This window comes from Electrophorus electricus, chromosome 7 (genome assembly GCF_041902795.1).
Source record: "Electrophorus electricus isolate QZ-2024a chromosome 7, ASM4190279v1, whole genome shotgun sequence".
NCBI classification, from domain to species: domain Eukaryota; kingdom Metazoa; phylum Chordata; class Actinopteri; order Gymnotiformes; family Gymnotidae; genus Electrophorus; species Electrophorus electricus.
Genome location: NC_137503.1, coordinates 5,868,265 through 5,894,983, shown reverse-complemented (window position 1 = coordinate 5,894,983; position 26,719 = coordinate 5,868,265). Strand labels below are relative to the sequence as shown.

The following is a 26,719-nucleotide window of genomic DNA, read 5'->3' as shown; positions in this document are numbered from 1 at the left end:
TAACCTCTGCGAGAAATTAATCCAAATGTTCTCCAACTCTCAGGATGTTCTGCAAGGACATAATTTGCTAATTTAGGATTGCAGAGTTTTTTTTGTTTTTTGTTTAACTAAATTTTTTTTTTTAAAGAATTCTAATCCAGAAGGCGCTTCAACGCCCATGTAAAGTGCTGCACGTCATGAGCTCGGACAGTTTTCAGTACCGTGCACTGTTTGAGTACAAGCGAGAGAGGGGCGACGACATCTCGCTGCAGGCTGGAGACCTCCTCACCGTCAGCAAGTTGGCTATCCTGACACCCGACTACCAGGATGGAGACGAGAAAGACCCCAAAGGCTGGCTCCATGGCACTAACGAGCGCACCAAGGAGAAAGGAGACTTCCCAGGCACCTTTGTGGAGTACGTGGGGGTTGTGAGGGTGGGCCTACCTGCAGGAAAGCCTTGTCCTAGGCCTGTACCTCCAACACCTGTAGGGCCCCAGCCTCCAGGGGCCTGTGCGTCAGGGGGTAAGTGTTAACATGCGTAAGCCATGTGTTTTATACGGGGGGGACCGTGGACTATAAAATATGAAGGGGATTTGAATTGGTTTCGATTATGAATTTTGAATATATACGTTGCTGTTCACCAGCATGCTGTGGGCAGGTTTAGTGGAGAAACATTGTGGAAATAATGTGAGAATTGTCAACTTAATATTGTAATTGATAATGGTTGAGGGACGCTCCCAATTTTATATGTAGGATAAATGTCACTAACCAATGAACAAACATTTTAGGTGAAAGGAATGAATCAGGTGGGGGAAATGTTCATAAATCTGCCATTTAGAGGTAATTTTTTTTTTTTTTGTAATGTAGTTAATTGTATCTGTGCCTGCCTGGACTAGCAATGCGTGTGGCCAGACTGGAAGAGGAGTGGCATAGAATTGTGGGTGTTCGTATGCTAACTAGGTCAGACAGCTAACTGTCTGTCCCAAGATGGTTACCCTGAGTGTATGGCATGGTCTCTTCAGTGTGTTGGACTACTTTTTTCACCACTCATGCTTTTGATAACTCATTCTTAAGTGGTCTGTGCCAAGTGTGACAAACAGGACAACTCCGTAGCACTGTAACGGAGGGCAAAAACCACACTCTTCTTGAATTATTGATCGTTGCATTGGGTGGCTCACATTCTACACACAGCCTACCAATGCCAGAGACTCCCCATAGAACATCGTTGATTAATGCTGTGAAAGATTTCTTTACACCCAGAAATTAGCCTGGTGAACATTAAGGATGGAGGGCAGGAAGAAGGTAAAAAAAAAAAACTAAGAGTTCAGGGTTACCTTAGTACTGCTAATTGTATCAAGATGTCAGCTTTTTTCAGGTGTTGACATAAGAAAAGAGAGGCCGCCGGACACTGAATAAGATATAGTGAATGTGGATGAGAAAGGTCAGCCACAATGAGGAAGGCCACGCCCTGCATGCTTAGTGACAACGGCTGCAAGACTTTAGGAGACTCTGCTCCGCCGGGAGAAAATAGCTGCCTTATCCCTGTCCCATCGGTAAAGTAAGTAAGCATGGATTAAGTGTTGGAATCCTGTCATGGCATTCCTTTTGATCGCACTTTGCAAGGGATGGCAGATGAAAGAGATTAGAGCATATCCGTTATTAATGAAGGATCCAGGGCTTTGCTGTTCCCACAGATACCATCAATGTGATATCAAGCAAACGAGGAATTGTAGCACTCGCTACCAGTAAATCAGCTGCTCTTCAGTAATGGGATATAAAGTTGATGACAGCTGTCAGAGTCCTATAACCATTTGCTAGTACAACACAAAAGGAAATGGAAGAATATCTCTATTCACAGAACATTATGAAGTGCGATGACTTGGTAATGAGATCTCACACTTCACCTCCACCCACACGCTTGAATGTCATTAAAATGAAAGGCATCATTTGGAGACTGACATCATACATTCCAGAGCTCATTAAGACAAATGACACCTTAAGCACAGGCTATTCTCACCTAGTCGTTTTGGCTTCATTTGCGTAGTGCTGGGTGGCCCTGATACGAGGATTGAAATATGCCTACAGAAAACCCTGTTCTGTCTGTTCCCATCTTTTTTCCACTAAGGCTTCAAAAGGCTTCGTGAGGCCTGCTCTCCAGCAGAAGAACACGAGGAACTGAGGAAACAGGATTCTGGAATCTGCGTGGATGCCACGGCAATGTGGCTTTTCATTAAGTCAGCCCCTAACGATTCTCATTACCGATTTTTTTTTTTTTTTAAAAAGGGCAGGCAACCCTCATCTAATCCTCATCAGGTCTAATTGACCAAAGATTGGCATTTATAAAGATGTGGTTACTTAGATATTGGCTATCACTTTCTGTACCAATTTCAACATGCAAGCTACATATTAAGGGCAGGCCTGTTTATTGAGTTGAACATAACAGTAGTGCCAGTGTTGGCTGGCACCATGATATTGTTGCCAAAGGTGAACCCCTTTTGCTGTATCAATGATTCTTTTTCTCTCTCTCTCTTACTACAGTGGACAGTCATGCTAGACACTTGTTGCATATCGGTGCTGCACAGTATACCTCACTCAGTTCCCTGCAAGCATGTAACTAGGAGCGATATATATTTCTTTTCAAATGTGTCCCTTTTAGCCTCTTTCCAACACTGGCCCTGCTCTCCCAACAGTGGTCTCAAGTCCACATTATACCTCTTTGATTGAGAGGCTCGGCTCACCGAGGCATTGCAGTGTGCTTAATTGGGGCTGTTACTTTGGACGCTGTCCCTTAATCAAGCCCACTGAGGTGTGCTAATGGCAGCAACGGTGGGCTGATCGCGCCTGGATCTCTGCTGGTGGTGGCCCAGACGAGTGCGTGAGCACGTCTCCTCTGGTGTCGGCGTGTTTGCGGCAGGGATACGTGCAGGCCAGGCTTCAGGGCCTCATTTCTGTGGCTATATTTAGTGAGGGGACAGGACAAAGTAACACACTGCTGCAGATAACCTGCTGCGCCCTTGAACTGGTGCTAAAGGAAATGTTAACGGCAAAAAGAACATTGTTTCGATTTGCTTTAGGAGATCGTTTATGCATAAGGGATATCTTGATTATTCCTGATTTGAGTTGAATCTCTTCTTGCATGTCATTTTACAACTTGTATTTTTGCAGATTGAGAGCCGTGCTGATTAAGCCATAAAACTGCCCTGTGCTTTGACGCAGAATAGTCCATTTTTATTGAAAGTCAAAAAAAGAAGAATCCTTCTCTTTCCCATGTGCCTCCTCTGTTTTGGCAGGCACTCATGTACTGTTTTTCCCACCCACTCTGCTTCGTGCTAAGTTCTGAGTTTGTGACCGGAGCTGCACAGCTGTGCCTCATTCATTTCTCCTCCACACTCCCTTCTCCCCTGTGGCAGGGAGGTGCAGATTCTACTGACATTTTGGCAGAACACTCGTTGGCCCTGTGCTTCGTTACTCCATCTCAGCTCCATGGTGCCTGCAAATAAATGTGGTGGAGCAATTTCAGCTAGTTAACCTTTATAAAATCTGATTAGGCCCTCAAGATATTACATCAATTAAGGTTTTCTAACCCAGAGGGCTCTGTGAACCCAGATGGACGTAGGCCAATTGGTTCTTTCTAAAATGGAGAAAAAGCACATTACCAACTTGTCATGTTATGAATAGCAGGAGTCTATAACAGAAGATTTAACAAAACAGTCTGGTTAGGAATATATGATAATCAAGTAATTAAAATTTTCAGTTGTTAAGTAGATAAAGCATTCCTCTTCACTCTATATAAATGGCAGGCTTGGTTTTTGGGGAAATGTGGCAGGTCCCTTATGGATGGTCGACTCTGTCCCCAATACGTGAGTGTTGTACTGGTCAAGTGCCACATGATAAACAGGGCTGATATGTTTAATCTCTGCAGTGCTGTAGCATTTTAATGTTTCAGAGACGAATGGCCCCTATTTTAAGTCATTTTCCAGAGCCAGGATGCACTTTAAATTGGTGGTTTATAGCCATAACATGGTGGGAGGTTATAAGCATTGCTATGCAAGAGAAACAATCAAGCATGCAGATCTCTATAAGCAAAAGGTTAGTTTAACCTGGAAAAAATAGCCATGGTGTTGAGTTGTTTGGTTAGCACTGTCCTTATTTGTGTTGGACTGTGGGATTTTCCAGTGTGATACAAGCTTGTGCTTAGAGGGGATAAATTGGTGACCCTTGACCTATTGAACTTTTTCTTCTGTAAAGCCAAAGCAACCAGAATGGCCTTAAATAGTTTTCGATATCTAGCTATGATATCGAAAAGAAGACATGGCATTGTCCCCTACTGGTTCAGAATAATGAGCATGTTTCTGTAAATCCCCATGTCTTCCAGAGCGATACCAAGCCTGCATGAAGCCTGGGGTCTGAGCGCACTGTTTCAGGTCGCACTCATGTGACTCCTGCGCCTGTTTTCCACGAATCCTGCAGGCGGTGATAAACAGTTCCTTGGCGCAGGAGGACGGCGTGCCATAAATCTGGTTTTGTCTGCGCTGGTGTGTGATGGCCCAGGACCGAGGTTTTATAAAGTCATGGGTATGAAAAGGCCAGACCAGTTGAAACCATTTCTCAGTATACCCTTTCACCAGCTATATATGATCACCAGTAAAGAAGATGAATGCTTTTTATCACCTTTTTATGTCCCCTTCAGCTGTGCATTTTAGATGTGGACTGAAGCCTCGGGATCCATATGCATCTGTTTGATCTGACCAGCGTAACTTCCACTAGACAGATTTTCAGTGTAATGTCTGAGAAGCAAATGTAATTTGAGAAGCAAATTTATCTTTTGCTGTCATAATATAAAATGGCATGTAGACAGTGGGCATGACCTGGCTTCAGGTGAATTGAACTGAAGATTCATCAAATCTTCAATTGCAACTTCAGCAGCATGATCAGTCCATTTAGCTTGGTATACATCTAAGCCATTCTCATGTTTGCTTAAAGGAACACTACATAATATTTTCTAGTTTTAACCAGTATTATTCACTTGAAAATTCACATGGTTAGTCACACACACTGAACTCCATTTTGTCCCTGACCAATGGAGGGGGGGGGGGAAAAATTGTTTTTTTTTTTTGTTTGTTTGTTTTTTTTTTTAGTTCATAAGCTTTCATAAGCTTGAGCCTCTTTTTTACATGTAAAATTCTTGTTGTGGCTGTAATCTTTTTGCTGCAGCTGAATCGAGAGGACTCTGCTTATGTAAGACTGCCTTAGTGACCGTCATATGAAATGGAAAACATTCAGTGACAAAGTCCATTTTACTGATGCACTAATGTTAGTAACTTGCTGCATGCCCTCTGCCTTTTTAATGGGTAGCTGTTTCATTAAGTGGATGTGTAGTGGGAAGAATGAGGGCAGACATCAGCATTACCTTTCTCTCTGTGCAACACAACTCGCTCTCTCTGCAGAGGTCATGTGTTCCAGTGCACACATTGTACACAGTGGCGTCATGTGCACATGTCCATTTGCATTAGCTGCGTGAACTGCGTGGTCCAGCCCTTCGTGCGAATGCATGTCTGGAAGATGAAGCTTGCTGCAGGGCTGGTCTGGCCAGGGCCCTGCGTTCCTTCCGCTCCCTCGGAGGGCTCTCGCAAGTGCAGAGAACTGAGGATTAGTCCTCACCATTTTTGGAAGCATGGAGACATAAAGATGGAGATGCAGTAAGAGCCCAAGTCTACAAGACCGAGGAAAGCCACGGGAGGCTTATCTTGGTATATATTTTTGAACTGCACATGCCTGCGCCAGTTCTTCCCCCTTGGACTGAATGGGCTTTTTGTTTTGGTGTTTAGGAGCTGCGGGAAAGGGTGCAAACCGTGCCACGGTGTGAGGGGGGAGAGAGGAAGAGTTGGGCCTACCCAGTTGTGAGGTGAAAGCATGCCAGCTGTCAGTGTGGCTGGGGAGAAGCGAGCCTCTGTCTGCTGGGATATCCAGGGACTAGCTGTCCAGTCTATGTTCTTCACACAGAGTCAAATTCCTCATAATAATCCTTTTTGCAGACTAAAAGTTTTTTGTTTATTATGATTAATTACATTTTTCGTTTGGGGAAGCTGGAATTTGTACCAAGTATGTCATGAGATTATCATTTTCTTTATCTTCCTGATTTACTAAAGGAAGTCTAATAGAAAATTGGGGGTTCTTTTGTACTTTTTCCCAGTGCGAGTCCTTTAATGAGCTCCAAGTGTGCCAGAGACAGCAGTTTGCCCATCTGCCTGCATTGTGCCCTCAGGTTAAATCGCTGCTCTCCATCCCCTGCCTTCTGTCTTCTTTCATCTTCTCTGTAAACCTATAGTGTCTTTGGAAGAGGCTGCAGTCCAGCTTCAGTAAATATGGCTCAGGGAGCCATGTTGACACAGGTGCTACTCTTTTGCATTGGGCCCCATCCTCAATTTGCTTTCCTTGCCCTAATAACTAACTTGCTTCAGCTCTTCCCAGTGTTTTTGCCATCTTCAAAACATTCAAAGCCACCCTCACCACAAAAAAAGGCCTGACGGATTTTCAGGCAAGGGATTCCAGGACGACTTTAAAGCTGCCCTGATTATACACACACACACACACACACACACACACACACACACACACACAGCAAAAAGCCAAAAACATCAGTGTATTTGCTTTGCCCACCCAAGACCAGGCTAATCCAAGATGACCCATGCTGACTGTTTACATGATTGCTGCTTGCCAGGGCACCTAAGGTTAGGCAGAGTGCTCCAGTACGAACAGGAGCGCCTGATCCAGGAGCGCTCTAGATCACCCACTCAGAATCAGGTGCTCTAGAAGCTGTGTGGGATGAGCTGTGCAGCTGGCACTCTAGACCGGCTTACTGGGACACTCGCTAGGACCCAACCATCTCCTGGGGTCCACGTCCTTGTGCAGAGGGTGTGCACATGTTGCATACAAATTATATAAATGGTACAAATATCCATGTGTAGTTACGTGGATATTTGTACCATTTAAAGGTCAAGTATTAATGTGGTAGCTCAGTGGTTAAGGTACTCTGCTAGTAATCAGAAGGTTGCCAGTCCACCACCACTGCCAACATGCCCCTGAGGAAGGCCCTTAACCCTCAACTGCTCAAGTCGTATTCAGACATAATTGCAAGTCTCTTTGGATAAATGTCTGCTAAATGCCGTAACTGTATATGCAAATTTAAGTCAGGCTGTGGCTGTTTCTCTTCTCACTCAGAGCATGTCTGTAATACATGACATTTACTGCTCAGACTTCAGATTCCCCATTCTTTCTGTACACCACTAATCTATCTTTTCCTCCAAGGCACTTTTATCCTTTTAAGTCTTGTTCTGTCAACAGAATGTCTTGTGACCTCTTTTCAAACACCATCAGTCACAAAAGCAAGGTTGCTGAAGATGGACTCAAGGCTCGCAAACGTTGCTCTGCTGCTTTTGTACTCTTTGAATTGCAAGGTAATAATGGATACAAATTGACATCCGCTAAATGTTGCATTGTTGCTCGTGTGACTTTGCTTGTTCCTCTGGTTGTCCTATTAAGCGATGTCCTGCATGCATTGACCGTCTTCCTCACGTGCTACACCAAAGAGTTGTCTATTGATCAGTCACGTCAGAGACCTAGTGGAGCTTGGAACGCAGCGACATCACTGCTGATCGATTTATTTATAACCTGCCGGTGTTTCAAGACTTCCGAAGCTGTCTCGGTGTTGCAGCCTGGGAATGCAACTTGGTGTCTTCCCCTGAGACATATATACAAGCTCACTTGGATGCCGTTTTGTTTTTGCTGCCCGCGTTTCCAAGGCTTGGTTTGAACGGCCCTTGAACCTCCCTTATGGGTTTTGGTCCCTGTGCTTCCCTCTCTCTGACCGAGCCCCCCTGCCTCGGCACGGCGTCTCTGGCTCAACCCTGTCCTTAGTGGCATGCCTGTGGCTCTCGCACTCCTTCCGTTGGCGCTTTCCTCACCAGTAGACGGGCGTAAGCGGGGGGGGAGCGCCGCAGAAACCGGAGTTGATGGATGAAGCTTTTCTTCATGCCGTCATGTTCTCATCTGAATGGAGGTGAAGAGAGAAGGTCACTGCTGCAAAGAATCAAATTCTTTTCTTTTCAGAAATGTTCTGTTTATGTCCTTGATGCTGTCTGGAGCCTGACTCCGTGGTGGTTATATACAGGAGGGCGTGCAGTCCCCGAGGAGAGCTTGGCCTATTTGAAGCACATGCTCTGGTGACAAGGTACTTCGCGTCCTAATCAAATCAGTGAGCGCAGGAAGTTCTGAAAGTTCACTCCAGCGCGCTATTGGCAGTTGGTTCTAGCAGGAAACTGCCGCTGAAACCCCATTTACGGCGTCTCTCGCATTTTCGTAACATGGATTTATGATGCGTTTTCTTTCAGGTCAGCTGAGTTTCCTGGCTTAAGATAAAAATGCTGATGTCACAATTAGTGACATGCATGCTGGGGGAAAGATGAAGTCTGATATTTGTATGTCGCACGTATTTAGAGCTTGCGGCAGTCTCCTGACATAGACATAAAAACAACATTTGTTGAAAGAAGCTTTAGTGCTAAATACGTTGCATGACGAATGACAAAATAAAGCTTGGAACTGTGTTGGCAGGAATCACCCCAAGAGAAATGGAGAGAAGCACTGGCCGCATTGAAAAGCTCTGTCTGCAGATCCAAGGCACCAATCGGTTTGTCGATCAGTGTAGAAAATGCAGAGCAGCTGCCATGGTGACAGAACTGTTGCTGGTGCTTGTGGTTTGGGCGAGTGGCTGACTCCATCCCGCACGGGCCGCGTAATAGCAGGGTGTGCTCAGCCGAGGCCCTCCTTCTGGCCCCTCAGCCCCAACGGGGCCCCTCGCTCGACGGACAGCGGAACAGAGCCAAGCTGCAGTACTGCTCATCCTTCACCACAGAGGGAAATTCCCCGGCCTAACGAGCATGATGTGTACCTGTCACGCCATGTGGCCTGGACCCGGGATTAGGCTTGAGAGCGGATAGGATGAGCAATTGCTTTTACTTACAAGGGAGTCTGAAAAATACCATTTTATATGGAACATAGAAAACGGTTCGCTTCAAACGACGGCTTGCTTGGCTACGGAGATGTATTGCTTGACATTTTCCATAATTGCCCTTTGTGGCATTTCCTCGGAATAGGAAGTTGCTTCTTAAGGGAATGCCTGCAAAGAGTGATTTGTGACGTGAAATCCCCAGTTGACATTTCCCCCTGCTGATGACTGAATCTGCTTGCCCGGGTCGCGCTACCCTGACACCCGGAGTTTTATCTTAACATCATAAAGACCATGGAGATGTCTAGCCCATAGTGCTGTGTACCGCTGGAGCGAGAACATCAGAGAAACGCGACATGGCAGCTGCACTCTCTCCTGCCCAGACAGAGATGAGGGCCAAAGGATGTTACCAAGCTCATGCCTCTACTTCACTGGCTTCTTTCTTCTTTCTTTCTCTCATGCTTCCTCTGTGTCTCTCAAACTTTGCAGTTCAAGTTTATCTGGCACGACTGTACATTTCTGCATAATTTCCTATGCATCTCTTCCCCCACCCCAGTCCCACTTTAACCAGAATCGCACTTTTGCCCTTAAACATTTGGCAGCAGTCCACTTCTCAAGTTCAGATTGCATTTAATTTGATTTGTGCCTTTGCTTTGCTCTTTCTTCGGCGTGCACACAATTTCCGTGTAATATCCATGAGCTTCTTGGTGCCATCCCATTATATTATTTTTATTTATTTATTTTGTCCATCATTGTGAAAATGCACTTCAAACAGTTTCTGCAAATGTCAATGACTAGCTGGATTCAACTGCAAAAGCATTTTCTGAAATACTCCCCCAGAGTAAAGCTGCCTGCTGTCTCTTTCAGTGGGTGTGATCGTATGACATGTTCAAAATCCAGGAATTAAGAGGTTTGCAAAATTTAAGGTGGGAATGTGAGTGTTCACAAACCAACAGAGGGTCCTGATCTCAAGGGGAAAAAAAAAAAAAAGTAAAGTTGGAGAGGAAAAAAATGTCAAAGGCAACACTTCGGCACGTACAGTGGCAGCCTACAATAGTAGGAAGACATTTGGGTGTTTTTCTGTGAGAGACTGGAGCAAATTACAGTCATTTAGTGAACAGACAGCTTCAAGTACCTTAAGATGGAGCAGTGAGGAGACTGCAGACTGCTCACTTTAGCTCCGTGGACGGCACACTCTGTAACCTGGCTCGCTGCCATTTCTCAAGACTTGAGGTGATTCTGGTTCTCACTTGCCCTGCCCTCAAAACTTCCTTCCACCTTCTTCCTCCACTTCCTCCCTCACTCATTCTACATTTTCTTCCTTATCTCTCTGCATGGCACCTCTGCCAATTTGCTTCCCTCATTGCTACGCAGGAACTGTGATTCTCCTGCTAGTGTGCTTGCGTGTGCGCGCTCTCTCTCTTTGTCTCTGCCTTTTTTTCCCTCTCACCCCATTCTCATCACACTGAAGCATTTGAAGAGCAGGAAATCATCAGTTTAGCTTGGGCGCATCCCAGAATAGATCTGCAGCAGTACAGATAAAGATCAAACAGCATGCTGTGCTTATGCCTTGGCCATACCCCTGTGCTCTCTCTGCCTCCGAGTCGCTTTTGGTAGAAATGGGGCATGCTGAGGCGGGGGTGTGCATGTGTGGAGGAGTAGATTTGGGGGAACAGGCTGCATGGTAAGCCTTGGGGATAGGGGAGTGATTAGGATTTTAGTCAAAATTGGAAGAGAGGAAACACAAGAGGGAAGGTTTTCTCTTGCATTATTGAAATGGGAGCAGATTTTGCTGCCATATCAGAAAATGTAGCTAAATCTAAATTTCAGCTTAATTAAAGCATGCATAGGATTCAGTTATCTGCCTGAGTGGGTGTTCAGAGATTTGTCTCTCTGAACATTCACAAAGGATCCACATATCACATGGCCTTGAGTTAGTCATATTTCTTTTTTCTGTTCATTAAAATGTGAACATATCCCTTCCATATTTACAGTATAGCTGTGTTCATCCTATAGGTCACCTGTGAGCATATAATTTGTAGGCATATTGCAGGTAGGCATATACTAATTTTCCTCTAATGAGAGAATGATTCTTGAGTAGGTCTGTACAATTTGATAACTGTTTTGTATCTGTGATATTTTAACTTGCAGAATTACTTTGCAATTTTACATGTGACGCAGTTAATGGTGGAACTGCAGGACATTTGACACGACTGACATTTGGCAGATGCACAGATGTCATAAACGACAGAACCACAGGACTTTGGCATGGTTGTCATTTGGCAGACTGCATGAATGACTGACTGTGATTTGTCAGAACACTCGCAGATCAGTCATCAAGGTGACGTACTCGCATGCTCAGATGGTGCAAGCACAAAGCACACACTGCAAATTCTCACTATTGGAGTGCCCATTTTTGTGTGTCACTGTTATAACTAGGAATGTTTGTTTTTATTTTGATGCACCAGATGTCATTCCAAGGGTCCGTTAGGAATTTTATAATATTTGGGTGACAATTTAAATGATTTAACTGGGAAACAGAACTGCTTTCTATGTCTTAAGAGTTTAGGAGAATTTATCTGGTGTGGCAATGAAGGCATGCGCTATCCTACTAAAAACAAAAATGCACCTTTTACAATAATGGTGTACTTTCATCCTAGGTAAATCACATGAAATGTAGTGATGTAATTTTTTTTGTAATGTCACTTTGTGATTTCAGCCTATTATTTTTCAACTCCCAATCTCCCCCCCCCCCCTTCTAAACCCAAATGTGTCTAAAGATTTGAATATTCATGCAAACAATACCCAACTCTGGCCATGTTGGAGCAGTAAGCCCCAGGAGAGCTCCAGCTTGGTTCAACTACCTTTTTTTTTTTTTTTTTGCTCGCGCTCATGCTTTTATATCCAAGCGCTAGCACATCCTTTGTGTATTCGGCCCCGAGAGTTTTAGACCTTTTAGCAAAGCATGTTGTTGCTTCCGTTGCCAATTTAGAGAATTTTGTGGGTTTTTTTTTTTTTTTCCTCTGTTCTGTTCACCCCCCTCCCCCCCTGTTCCCGTCACCCCTTTGCTCTCCAGAGGAAAGAAGGAGACTCAACAGGAAACTGATGCTCAACCACACTATTCCCATTTCCTGTCGGTGCCACTGCTACGTCCCTGCTGGCTCTGTGGTTGCAGGCATGGAGGAGCGATTGGGTGCGGAGAGACCAGAGGCTTGCCCTTGCCGTAACCGTTGTCCCGGGAAGCTGTGTACCTGTGCGCAGCGATAGGCTTGTGTGCACACGGCACTCCCTTTTGTGAGCGATAGGAAAACTCATCCATTAAACAAGGGCAGGCCTCACAGGTAACTTCTCCTCTCAATATTTGATGCCCTTATGGCAACACTCCTGTTCCCCATGCTTGTCAGCCTCTCGCACCAGCAGGAGGGATTTCTTTCCTTTTTGTGTTGATTCTCTCTGGCCTTGAGGTTTTGGAACTAGCAGAGTATCAAATATGGGGTATTAACTATGCATACCCAAGTACAAGGCATTGGCCCATATGTGTTTGTGGGTGTGGACTGTTTGAATTTCAGTATCGTTTCCTGTGCCACATGGATTAACACGCATCTTTCTGAAACATCTTTCTCTTGTGCACATAAGCGCTGTAATCTCGTCGCTGGATTAATCTCGCAGTGCTGTTTGGCTCGCTGGCTGAATTTGTTGAGCTCGCCCAGATGTAGTCATCCCACTCAGCAAGCACACTGGTCTCAGTTGTCTTCTTTACATCGCCGCTAAACAAAGAAGCCAGTTATTGGCATTAGAAAAATCACTCGCATCGCACACCTACAGAGCATGCACATCCGTGCGCGCACACAATGCAGTCACCCAGTACCAGAAGGATATCTAACTGCTAGTACAATGTGATGCCCTGTAATAAAGGAGGTCTCTAGCTTTTTTTTATTCATAGGTTCAGACACTTTGTTTCTGAATGCATTCTTACAGACATCCAAACTAGGAATCTACTGGCAACAAGGAAAACTCTCAGTATAGCTAAAACTCAAAATGACTAAAATTCAATGAAGGAGCACAGCCTCCTCTGTAAGGGTATAGTCAGAAATGAAGTTTATGAGTACAGTATAAAGGCTGTGCCCAATCTCTGCTGATGTGCCGACCTACCCCCCATCCTGCAAGTCTAACTAAGGAAGCCCTTTCCACGGACAACCGAGAGGCAGGAAAAGTACATATGTTTACTATAATAATGATTAAAATATACTTTCATGTGCCTTTGTAGAAACGCAAGGACACCATGGGAGTCAGAGGTGTCCTAAAGCAGACTACACAAAAGCAGACAACACAAAGGAACAACTCACAAAAAAATAATGCTGAGTTATATACACGTACTGGTAAGAGATGCTGACCTTTATGAAAACATGGACTACACTTTGAACTATAGCCATATAATATCCATAGTGGCAATCACACTTTAGAGTTGATTAACGGTTAAACCTAGCGAAATCGATACCATTAAGGATTTATCTCACTGCTGCTAGCACAGACCACTTGTTTGATTAATCTCAGCATCCAACCATCAATCGTGCAGAGTTTAAAGCATCCGTCGGTATAGACATGGATTGCTGACCTGCTGAAACAGTTATCGAAACATCATTATCACGAATCGGGGCCTTGGTCTGTGAATAGGGACTGATTAGACACACTGCTTTGTTCTCGTCACCCCCCCACCATAAACTCCCCTGGCCCTCTAGCTCACCTTAGCCTTGCCCTGTGATAAGTGAAAGACGGATTTGTGCGTATGTGCGGGTTCCTGTGCACGCCTGCATGCCTTTGACGGCACCTCTATTGTTCAAGGACTGCCGGGTACGTTGGCTCACCACTGCCAGCCAAGCCTGCCTCCCTGTCCGCCTGCATCACCGTTGCGGCAGATGAGAAGGCACAGAGGTCTATCGTTCTGCTGCTGTCGTTCATTATTAACAGCAAACGCCACATAAAGCGATGGAACACAATCCGCCCACTGATGGGCTCCGTCCCACTGGGACGCCTGAAGTAGTACTCTTGTATTACAGCACGGTAGAGGGAGATGGAGTGGGGTGAGTGGCGGGATATCAGACCTGCTTTTGTTTTCTCTCTTGCATGGATTTCATATAGGAGTACTGGGGGGGGGGGGTTCAGCCAGTTTGCATTCGTGATCCTAACTAGAGAGGACAGTCTTTGTTGTCTATAAATTGGATCCAACCTTTCAATTGGATCGATTATTAGCATCAGTTGATTAAAAAAAAAAAAAAAAAAATCGAAAACCCCTTTGACTTTGATTTCAAAGATTGAAATTGTTTAAAAAGGACTTGCATGAGAGCAGTGAGCACATGCTTTAGTGCACATGCAAAAGTGTGTGAGTTTGCACAGAGTAAGGCAGCTGCGTGAGCTTTACAGGGCACTGTAGGGTACATTAGTGCAGGGCAAGTACCAGATATCATCTCATGTCAGAGTGTATCATTACAAAATCTTCCCATGAACATGTCTATAATCTTTGTGATTTCAATTATGAAAGCAAGTGTTATGCAATATCAAAATCATCAAACATAAGCTTTGTGATGCAATCTAAGATGTACACTGGAAAATGGAAGTTCCCTCTTTTTTTTTTTTTTTCTCCCCCAAAAAATTAACAATGTAATATGTTCAACATTAAAACACTGATATTTGTATACAGTAGACGCTCTCTTACACTTTTCTGTGAGGGGAATCTCGGTTTATGCGGTGTGAGTGGTTTGGGCTCTTGGACGGGGCTTTCAGTGAAGCCCTGTTGGAGATGGATTTACTTTGTACCAGCGCACCAGGGCGTGTGTGCTGGCGTGATTCATCTATTGTTCAACGCAAAGAGAACAAGCACTCCTTTTTCTCTTCATGCTGTGGTCAGCAGAGCAGAGAGGGGGAGAGTAAGTGAGAGTTGAACGTTCCTCACGTTAGTGTCGGTATCTCTGCGCAGACTGAGTATTGGCGGGTTAGATGTCATTTATTCTACATGCTCATAGGATGTGAGGAGTAAGCGCTTAGCTGGCTCTTTGTCACTGGATGAGAAGTTCCTGAGCCATTAACTCTGGTGTCTACCCTACGCCTGCCTCTCTCTCTCTGCATGCAGCTTCTGCCCATTTCAATGCAAAAAGAGCCCTGGCAGACATATTTCCTTTTACTGTTGTTAATCTCAGTCTGTTTTTTTGTATGTAGTGTATAGTACTCTATGGCATTTAATATATTTTTAATCTTTTATTGGGTTGATTGTAGAGTTGGATATACCGGTGTTGGCAAGCTTTTTACTTCTTGTCAGCATCAGTCAGAAGTTATTTTGGAGCATTAATTAAACAGAAGTGATGATCTTTCGCACAGATTTTGATGTCCTTTTTTAGGATGTGTTCTATTTGCTGGTGATGGGGTGGGTATTGGCCCAGTTCACAGTAAAGTCTATATGACGGATATTTCCGATAAAAAATCCAGGTTTCCGCAACACACGTGGATGTGTGTGGCCAGCTGCTGGGAAAGGGTGAAGGGAAGCCAGCGCCGATGAAGGGGAAGCCCGGAGCGTGACATCTGCTCGCTGCGCTGACGTGGCTTTATTATAAAAAAAAAAAAAAAAAAAAAGAGAGGAAAAAAAAAGAGGGCATATCTGTTCTCATTAAGTGAACAATTCATGGGACATATCCACCCCAGGTCACTCCTGTAGTCACACACCCACACACAATCTCCAAAATCAGGCAGAGGTGAAGAGGTTCAGAAACAGGAAGCGTATGGGAGAGTAAAGTGAGGCCGGGGGGTGCGCACGCGTGTGTGGGTCATGAGTGCATTTTAGGCTAATTGCTACTCTCCAGTTTGCAGGGTCTGTATTTAATTGGCTCCCATCTCCTATTGGAGGCAGTTGGAGATGATGTGGTGTGCTGGCTAGGTTTCAGCTCAGTAGAAATGCACAGATGCGAAACATGTGCGCGCGCGCACACACAGAGGTGCACCCACGTCCGCCACTAATTTAATAATTCAACACAGCTGTTTTTAGAGAAGCCTCAGGCCTTGAAATGTGCAGGTTGGGGGACTCAGCATCTCTCCTGTGTCTTTGAGGAATCCGGGGCACAGCTGCATAAATCTCCACCTTACACACCATGCATGCACATATCCCTGGAGATGTGTGCATAACCATCACCTGGCCAGTGGTACACTCTCCATAGCGATTCTTGTTTGCCCTTTATCTCCAGGGGATACACAGGCCTGGTTTGTATGATTTGTACTAAAGTGGGCTCGACTCGGTGTTTTGTGACGTGTGTGTGTGTGTGTGTGTGTGTGTCCTGTTCAGCAGCCTGATCTTTCGCTCATTTTCCTCTGATGTTATTGGTATTACTTAAGCTTTTGTCAAGCACTGCAGTGTCACTGAGGTGGAAGTAAATCTGAAGAGCTAAGTGTGAGCTTTTGATAGACAGCCAAAGGCGAAGCCTCCCTGCTCTCTATTCATGGGGTCTTCTCTGGGCTATGCAGAAGACCCCGACATACCCAGTTTAGGGTTAGAATTACACTGCACCACTCTGTATGCTTGGTACCAAGCTTCTCTCTTTTTTTAATCTAATTTTGTTAATGATTATGTGAAAGTGAACATGGTGTTTTATAGATTCGTGTAATATTTAAACAGTATGCCAGGTAGAAAAAATGAATTCAGTTTATTTCAAAGATGCTCTTTGTTGAAACGTTAGTATGTGCAACAGTGTGTGTATTAGTTTCAGGGGGTGGTTTGTGAAATCGGCAAGAGGCAATTCAGTGTTTTGACTTGCTTGCTGAGAGCTGATTAGCTGCAGATGGTACAAATGTCACCTCACTGGTGCTAATGGCAGGTAAATGGCTAATGCAAAAAGTGTTCTTGGATTAGCATAAGTCACTGCTCCCCTCATCTGACACTGGCACATCTGAAAGCAGGCCGGCGAACCCAAGCCACATATCCGCTCACGTGAAATGGCTCTCCAAGTGCTAAAATTGCCTGAAAAATGCAATGCAGGTGTGCACACACCTATGTATATGTATTTAATATGTATGTAAATAAGGTGATGCCTCGGACATGGGCCCATGCATTAATCGTAGGACGTCGTCTTGAGTGGAGACAGCATTCCCTCAGGCATTCGATATGGGAAAATGCTATCGGGGGTGCGTGTGCATTTGCGCGTGTGCGTGCACGCGTCTTGTGCGTCAGGTTTTGATTTGAGGCTGGGTCGCATGTGGGGTGCGGTATGGAAATGAAGTTACCTGCAGGCCCTGTTTCTTCCCTCTTTCACATCCCTTTTACTCATTTCCATAATCGCCCCTGTATACGCCAAACCATATTTCCCTCGGCAATTGGACTTAAGCCCGCATTCTGCACCGTTCATCCAATTATTGATGAATATACGTACACTATATTCATATAGCGCCTGGTTGTGGGCCTTGCGGTGTTGGTCAGTGTCGCCCTCTCACGTTGGGAATCAAACTCGACTTTCAGTTAGCTCAACCGGGCGCACATTCTTGCTCACCTACACAACGCTACAGTTGCTGAGCACCTGTTGTGTCTGCTCATCCAAAACACAGGCTTCTGAACCGTATGAGCTCGGCATAGCTCGGTGTTGGCTCACACTGGAAGTTTGCACTCATTCTGTTTCAGAAATGCCTACTATTTTTAGTTCTGTTACCCAAAAGTGGGTAATGTGATCTTATGATGGGCTGTCATTGTCAATCATTTCTTCTTCTTTTTTTTTTTTGAAGATTTGAGGTTTAATACTAACCCTACGTTATGGGATTGGAGTCAGATATGGTTGGGTTGAGTGACTGGCCCGGTAAGACCTACTCATGCCACCGGTGTGCCATATCGTCCAGTAGAACAACCCAAAGTTTGACCTTTAAACGTCTCTTCACTGGATGCCATCAGAATCCATGTCCTTCGTAACGCGCTTGGCAGGTTTCTATTTAAATGACAATCAAACCGTTTGTGATGTCAAATGTATTAGTAAATGTCACCACTCTGCTGGTGGTGACAGGTGGTGTCTAGACAGGGAACAAATCCAATATATATTTGACAGTTATATGAACTGAAGTGTTATGTTCAAAGCCTTTCTGATTTCTTAGCATTGCTTTCTTGTTTTGTTCCCCTCAAAATTTAATTTAAAAATATTTTAATTCTTGTTACTTTGTTATTGTTTCAAAATGTTTCATTTCCGAAAGCCTTGTTTCATGTAGATGATTTATCTTAAAATATGAGCCTGTTCTATACAAGCAACAGGTACAGATTTCTTGTATGTGTGTGTGTATATATGTAGTAAATGGAATACCAACCTTGGGAATGGTTCTGTTTGAACCAGAAAGCTGTTTGGTACCTCAGCCTAGAGCTGTAACCTAAACTAGTGTTCCAGTTGCGTTTCAGCTACATTTATTAGGCTCGGGTTAAGTCAGTAACTGTGCAAAAGTATATTTTAAATATATTCATGTTATCTCAAAATGTATTCATTGGTTATCTTCATGAATGCTGAGATCATTAAAATTCTAACCTTAAGTGTTGATTATGAATGCTTCACTTTGGTAATCTGATTATGTAATCCAAATTACACATACTCCGTAATTTCCCGGTCCTATACACGCATGCGATCGCGTACGTTCTCTTGGGAGGAGTTTAGGTTCTTCATATGTACGTATGAAGAGGCATAACATTAATGCGTGTGCCTCTTCCACTTTTCCTCCATCACACACATTCGTGCACACTCCCCTGAGGGACATTTGTGGCCTTTTATTCTTGTATAATGTGCTGATATGCCTGGTGGGATCGTTGGTAACAACGCATACATATTTCATATCCTCCTCTGTACCAACAGTGGGTTGTTGCAGGCTGTGCGCTCACTTTTGTAGGGCAGTGGAGGAGACTCTTTATCCCTGTAGACGGGCTTTGTCACCGCCTCTCACCCTGATGACTACACGCCCAAACAGACTGCGGATCACCTGAAAACCCCTCTGCCCTGGTGTCAGTGTGTCCAGAGGGGATTCTAGATGAATGATTAAGCTTCCATTTCTTATCTGCTGGTTTCTAGTATCCTCCCTTGCACGCTCTCTCTCTCCTCTCTCTGCCCCCCCCCCCCCCTTTCCTTTGTTCTCTGTGTTCGCTCTCTTTCCTCTGTGCTTATGCTCTGCCGGGTCGGTCTGCCTTGCTGGCGCTCCGTGCCAGTCGGTGGCACCGCGCACCTGTTCCCGTCTCCTCCTCCGAGTCCCCCCGGCAGCGCCTCTGCCGTGGCGCCCTCGGCCCTGCCCTTTCTCTCCCTCCCTCTGTTCCACCCTCCTTCCCATCAGGCCAGTTTTTATTCCTCCTGCCTTCATCCGAGTGCTTTTATTAGCTCGTGTGTTCTTAGCTCGGGCTCTTCGCAGTGCCTTTTGTTCTGTAAACAGGAGCCTGGTTCTTGCTTCCCAGACATCCTTTACACGTGATCTGTCCTTTTATACCCTGGCTCGCTGCTTTCCCCCCTCCTCGTCCAGAAGTGCCTTTCCTGTTTCCCGGAGAGCACTTTAAGCCATCACTTCCTAGCTCTTTTATTTTATTTATTTATTTATTTATTTATTTATTTATTTTTTCATGGATTCATACATTTCGTCTCTATCACAACTCTTTCTCCCTCTCATGCTCTTTATGCATTTGCTGCAAATTTCCACTCTTCTAACATCTAGTGATCCTCAGGATATTCAGGAGAGATGCAGAAACCCCCATTGAAATAAAGTGGTGCTTTTTGCTCCCTATGGGGAAAAAAATGCGTTTTCTAGCTAGCTTTAAACTGCATCTCCCAGGCTACTTCCCTGCACATAGCAAGAGGATTAGAGGCAACAGGCCACTGGCAGCATTTTGCACTAGGACATATGAAAATGTGGTTTTATAAACTCGGAACCGGGATGCATTCTGGAGTGAGGGATATCCCCTCTTTCCCACCACTCCAGAACCCACTATTTCCAGCATTCCTACTGATTCTCCTCTCTTCTTTCCCTTTTTTGTCTTCTCTCATCTCTCTCTTCCCAAATGGCATTATTGCTTCTCTTTGACCCACATCCACTCTTTCTCCGTGGACATAGTACATGGGTGAAAGGTTTGAAATGTGGCTTAAGAGGTCCTCTGTATATCTCATACACTCGTGTTTACATTGCGTAGCAGGCTTCTTTGACCTCAGCTATGTGCAAGTCTGACTCACAACTCCGGCTTTACTGGAACTGGCCAGAGAACACACGTTCTGTCTTACATAAACAGCACGCCACAAACACACACACATGCGCGCACCCCCCCCCCCTTCTCTGTCTCTGTGACACACAGACAGACAGACAGTCATTCTTGCTCTGTACAGACCGGACTGAACAGCAGTAGTAGAACAACAGCAGCTGCTCTGTCACGCCCCCCCCCCCCACCCCCGTCTGTCTCTTCTCACACCCCGCTATGGCTCCTCTCACACCCGCACACCCCGCTATGGCTCCATTTCCCATAATACACTTGGCGACATATAGCCTCCCTCCAAGCAAGTGTTAATATCACCAAGAACGCAATGTGTCGAAAGACCTGTAGATTTATTTTTTTACGCAGTGCACTCACATTGCTGCCTGGGTACATTTTAAAACTTGCCACAAAGAGGTGACATCACTGTAAAACAGTATTATGGAAAAAAAACCCAAAAAAAAACCTGGCAGTCACTTTTGTGGGGCTCTTACGAAACTTTTTTTTTTTGTGTGCTGCTTTTCTTTTGTCTAGCTGTGCAGTAAGTTGAGTGGATGCAGCTGGACTGAAGACCAGTGCGCCAGTTTGCCATCGTCTCTTCAGTTGTATTCTGTTGCGTGCGCCTCTGTCATGTGCCGTGCATGTAGCTGACTCGCTTGGTGTTTTATGCACATTTTTGCCACTTTGCTGTTTTTCATCTCTTCCTTTCCTTTCCAACCCCCGGACCCCCCGTCTCTCCCTGGCATTATTTCCAGTGCAAAGCAGTGTCGTCTGCCCTGTTAGGTGGAGATATCTCCCAGGGGGCTTTGCGATGCCCACCTGCAGCGTTTGAGGGGGAGGTTTAACCCACCTCGCTCCTGCACCTTCTTTAAATAGGTCTTCAGCCTGCATCTCCGGATCTCCACCCCTGCTCCATCTGCTGTGACCCCCCCCCCCCCCGGCATGATTACAGCACATCCGGCTGTCATGGAGCACCCTTGCCATCTGCTCCACCCCCTGCCCCGTGCTGCAGTGTGTTCTCGTCTCAGAACAGCACCACCTGCCGCTCTATCACAATCACTTTTCACAGGCCAAATTCGTGAAGGGACAACCCCATCATGTGAGGCAGAGCTGCAGAAGCAGCCGTGATGCCTTCCATACACTGCTCCTCCGGCTTGGACGTGGCTGGACTGAGGAGGCTGAGGGGGAGGTGTAGGGGTGAGCAGTGGCAAGATCAGTTTATGGGGGTTTAAGGAGATGGGACTGGAATAACTTTGCTTCCACTCTTAGTTGCTGTTTATAGACTTCTCCACTGATTAATTCTTTATTGCGTGTGTGTGCGGGATTGGAGCTGGCACTGACCCCAGTAATGCAGGCTACATCTTCCATCAGTACAGCGTCTTTAGCAAGGGGTATGAGGTGCAGGTTAATGGACACCTCACTTCTCTTTTTGACAGCCCACTAATAACTGCTATGAGAGAGAGACAGACACACACACACACACACACACACTCCTGGCACTGCGAACTGTGCCTTTGCATACCTGGGTAGTTTACAGTCAAAAATGGACAAATGCGCAGAAAGCAACTAACGGGGTTCATCACCTATCAAAGTAACAAAGAGGAGCTTCTAGAGCCTGATGGGAAGAAGAACAGAAGGCACTGTTGCAGCTACAGAACTAGCTTTGGCCCTGCAAACGTTTGTCCCAAACCATTCCACTACCTTTCCCCCAGGCCACCTAGTTGCACCGACAGTCAGGTGCGTAGCAAGACATTCCTCCCTGGTTATTAGGAGCTTTTGAGAGAGATTGTGCAGCTACGCACGAACCACCTGAACAGCACCGCCAGAAGCTCTAATAACGCTTTAACAGCCCAGCGGTCAGTCGTGAAGAGGTGCTCCGTGCGCGAGATGCTGGCAGTCTCAAGGTTGATCCGGTACGGTGGAGTGAGCCTGCCTGCGTCTTTTCCACTGCATCAGCATAAATCGTGTCTTAAGGAAAGGGACATTGGTGGTGATTAATGCATCTTACGTTCCATTAATCATCCCGGTGAAAGGTTTGTGCGTGTGGAGAGGGAGATGACGAGAGTAAGAGCGTTTCTTCCCTTTGTTGGCCATCCGGTCACTCGCACGTGATTTATGATCTCCAGCAGTATACGGCAGCTGAAAAGGGTATAAAAGGCCCCAATCAAACTGACAAAGTGAGAAGCGTAAAGGCGGTGAGCTCACAGCGACCATTTTCATCACCGGCGCATGCTGGAAGTCTGTCAGTAATTGTGTGTACTGTGTCCTTCGCTTAGAGGAGTGTGACCAATTAGCGTTGCTCTCATCTTTTAAGAGTGTAGCAGCACGCCATGGCGAGAGGAATGTCAGTCATTACTTCCATGAAGGTTTAATTAGAAAAGCCATTTTCGCCCTAAATGATTGCAGGGTCAACAGTTTGATGCGTTTGCGCCCCGGATGGCATCAGGTTCAGCTGCACCATACACAGGGCAAATCTGTATTCACTGTCACTTCCAACTCCGGATATGGAAGAATGCTCCACATTTTCAGTGTGTTGCGTACATTTTTCTTTCCTTCTGAGAAGTGTGTGTGTTCCCTCCCGTTCCCGTAAGGACAGAGTCAGTCCTCGGATAAGGAAGAAAGGATTAGCTTGTGTTTATCGGCCCATGAGATTTTATCATTTCCATTGCAAACATCTTTCACCCTTGTTTGCCAGTGTTTAGAGGAGGACACCTTTCCAAATGCACAAACATGTTCCCAGGCCTCCAGTTCGTGCTTTCCGTTTTAGCTTTGCTGCAGTTAAACTTTTTTATTTAGATTCCATTTGCTTGCAACATGTCACCCAGCTGTTTTTTGTCTTCTTTATTTCTTTTGCCCCTGAGGTGGTCCATGCTTTGGAGGAATGCGGGTAACAAAATATGCTGTCGGCTTGGTTCAGAGGCATGAAAAATAACCTCTGTGTCCATTTTTCTCATCACCTCTCTTAATTAAATGCAAATGTTAATAATTAGATCCAGGCGATTCCTCTTTTGAATTCGCTTTCTTCATTTAGCATCGAAGCAGCAGTCTGATCTTCCCACGTGCACACATAGTTGATCACATGATTGCCACCTCGACACATTTGGGTCTGTGGATTTATTATTGCATTACTGCATATATTAAATATCAATCCAGTGAAAGGGGAAGGAGGACTGAGCATTTGGTAAGACAAATTAATAATGCAGATTTCAGCATCCACTGGATCTTATCTTAATTAGAAGGAAGATGACCTAGACAGTTAAGAGGCAAGAGGAGTCAGGGCTAATAAAGTTGTGTGACACTCTTCTAATCATCCTGCTTTCCCTGGGGAAAATGGGCGTCTCCCAGGATGGAGGGCATGAGGGTCTGGGTGAAACGAGTAGAATGATGGAGCGTGCTCTCTCCTTTTATTCCTCTCCCAACAAATGTCTGCAGGGAGGAGGAGTTAACGCTGTGTGCGTCTTGCTTGACTTGAGTGAGTTGTTAGTGTTTTTTTGTTTTTGTTTGTTTTTGGTGATGGGTCTGTTTGTGTGCGTTCTTGTCCTTCTCTGCTTTGCCGACGGCTGCGGTCGGAGTGGCAGGATAGTGTGGTGCAGTGGTCCGGTCTCACACTGTCCACAATAACGGAGCCAGTGGAGGGAGGGGCTACAGGGTTGTAGCAGAGAGAAGGCATGAGCTATTCTTTACCCACACCAACATCCTACACTGTTCAGTACAGACTCCAGAGCCATTCTAAACGCCATTCCGACAACACTCAAAGAAAACAAGCTCTCCCTTCCCAAATGACTTCCCATTTCACCCAGCGTTCCATCCTCGGGTCCTTCAGTGCTGGCTTCCAAACCACTCCTAAATGACTCCATCATTAAGATAGCATATTGTCTGCGTTCCTACCCTGAGCAAGGGTAATTAGTTAATGAGAAGCTAGAGGCAGGCTAGCTGTAATCCAGGTCTGGTGGCGTGAGGGTGCAGTGTGGGAAGTGCACGTAAGGGGGGTAATTAGAGTGGGGAGCACTCTCAGGGGCTGGAGGAGACGGGAGGCAGCCCACTCGGTGAGAGGAGGACGAGCGTAGTGAGAGAGAGATACTACCACGGTGACAGTTGCTCAATGGAGCATGGAAAATGTCGACCATGCCGCAGGGAAACGCACACAGCAGACTTGCTGATCCGTGTCCCGGGACTGCTTGCACAGATGAACACAGCAGCACACACAAAACACACAAGTGCACAGATTCGCCATAAACATTTTGCTTATCTTGGTGCCCACCAAATTTGGGATTGCAGAACAGTTTGTCTAAGAGGAAGTGCTGAACTCCAATGTAGGTGGGGTCGAATATGGCCACTTCCCCATGGAGACGGCACCTGAGAACCCGGGATCCCTCCGATGTGATGTCTATTCCAGCACAATTTTACAGCCCATTGCCTCTCCTGCAAAGCCTCTAAAAATGATTAATCTAGCTCTTAGCAGTGAGAAGTGCCCCTCACTCCATGGGACAGAGGTGAAAGTGCTCTGGGTGGAGCTCCCCTCCTACCCCCCCCCCCACTGTGAGCTATGGTGCAGTTCCTGCTGCCAAGCACGCCTCTCAATATGGCCGTGCTGGAAGTTGTGGCTGAAGGGAGAGAGAGGATATGTTCCATCACACATGGCAGGCCAACAGAGGAGACATGCTAAGAAGGAATCAATTTTCTTACATAGTCTTCTTGCTTTATATCCCACATGCTAACGCGCCCTAACGCGCCAACATGTAGGTGATTTCTTGTTCTGAGATCGTGCATGACAGTCAAATTTATGGTTGTACTTGGGTAGCCACATACCGAACAGTTTGCCTTGATTGGTGCTGATCATAGGATGCTATGATGGTGGGTGTGCGCACACATGTACTGCTTACACATGCATGTACTGTATTCTTGTCCTGAGAATGTGATAGGACGAGGGCCGTACAATGAGGTCATACATGACAGACGTGGCGTGTCATTCTTCCCCCCCCCCCCCCCCCCCCCCCAGTGCAGGATTGGCTAATGTTCGCTCGAGCCTTGTATATGCGAGTGCTGATAAATGTGACGTTTTGATTGAGCCTGTGCTTACAGCCCGGCCTCTGTCAGAGTGGAGGTGGGAATTGGTTTCAGTGTCTCCGAATTCCTTCATGTCTCATATCAAGCATACATGAAATTCAGCCTGAGCTGAATACTCCCACTATATCTGCTGCTGTTATTTACACAGAGTTTATTACAGCCACTAGATCAAACCCTCCTGCGTGCGCGGGACAGGGAGTTTTATTTGACGTAGCCTACGTGGGGCTGTATTTTTTTATTCTCTGCGGCGTCCTAGCTCTCTGTCTCCCTGACGATGTAGAGGCTGCCGCGGTAAGCTAACTGCGGTGTTGGGCTAAAGCCTATAAAAACTCATTAACCCACCTTCGCAGGCACTTTAGCTGCTGCTGCTTCACCGCTAGTCCTGTCAGCAAGCCTCGTCTGAGAAGCAACACAAACACAGAGGGGGAGGGGCGGGTAAAATGACACAGACATTGTTTGTCATCGTTGTCTGTTATGGCTGGATGGCGGACAGACTGAATACCCAGAAAGGCTTGGATCCCTGAGTCTGTCTTACAATCGTGGTTTCAGAAGCACTAGATGCTGACAGTTTCAGAGTCCAATCTATGGTACTTGGAGACCTTCAGTGTAGAAGAGAGTTTATGGCCAGGCAGAATTGTGAGGGGCAAATTGATTCAAGAACTAGTACCAAAGTGTTCGTATTTTCCCCAAAACGTGTACATACAGCCAGTCTGTCTCCATTCGGACGTGTGAGTCAGGTTCACAGGGTCTTGGCTCCAGATGTATCAGCTATTAGCAATGGAGTCCTTAATAACCTTAAGCTGGCAGTGTCACACCTGTGAACGTAATGAGGGTGTCCTTAATGAAACGTAGATGTAACAATTACTGTCCGTCACCCAAAGAGGTATAACGGCCGCGCTGAACCGAGGAAGCTGCTCTGCTCAGTAGTGCAACATGAAGTCCCTGCTACAGAAACTCTTCTGCTCGACCCTGTATGTTCTGTATGACAATTATTCAATAAATGATTGACTTTGTCTCAATATTCAGTATGATTTACAAAGAAGGGCAAAGTTAGCGTTACCTGAAGCAATAGACCAAGGATATCAGCAACAATTGTAATCTACAGAAATCATGGTGTGATAAAATGTACGTGGAGCTGGATGCAACTAACTGCTATATGAATAAATAGTATAATTTCAAATCACTGCATGTTCAAAATATTACATTTTGGCCTCCGAGCATTCCAGCAATAAGCTTAAAGCTGCTGCCTTTTGAAGCCCTGCACACAGGCTTCAGGACCGCTGGCTTAGAGGGCGTCTGTCTAAAGTGTTCTGAGAAATGGAATCACACTCCATATGAAAACAATTATAAAAGAGCACCAGAGACCCAAGCCAGGTCTTCCCAGGCAAGGCTTTATCACGTTTCAAAGCCACAGAGGTGGCTCACCGTTAAATATTTTATAAACAACG

The 26,719-nt window shown here is 45.6% G+C and overlaps 1 protein-coding gene across 1 annotated transcript in view; it reads left to right on the top strand.

The window, feature by feature from the left end:
• pik3r3b (phosphoinositide-3-kinase, regulatory subunit 3b (gamma)) overlaps window positions 1-26,719 on the top strand; it is a 123,884-nt gene that overhangs the window by 893 nt on the left and 96,272 nt on the right. Inside the window, exon 2 of the mRNA XM_081718138.1 lies at window positions 128-501. Within this exon, the coding sequence (XP_081574264.1) occupies window positions 177-501 (325 nt within the window). The 5' untranslated portion in view covers window positions 128-176. The remainder of the gene's footprint in view (window positions 1-127; window positions 502-26,719) is intronic.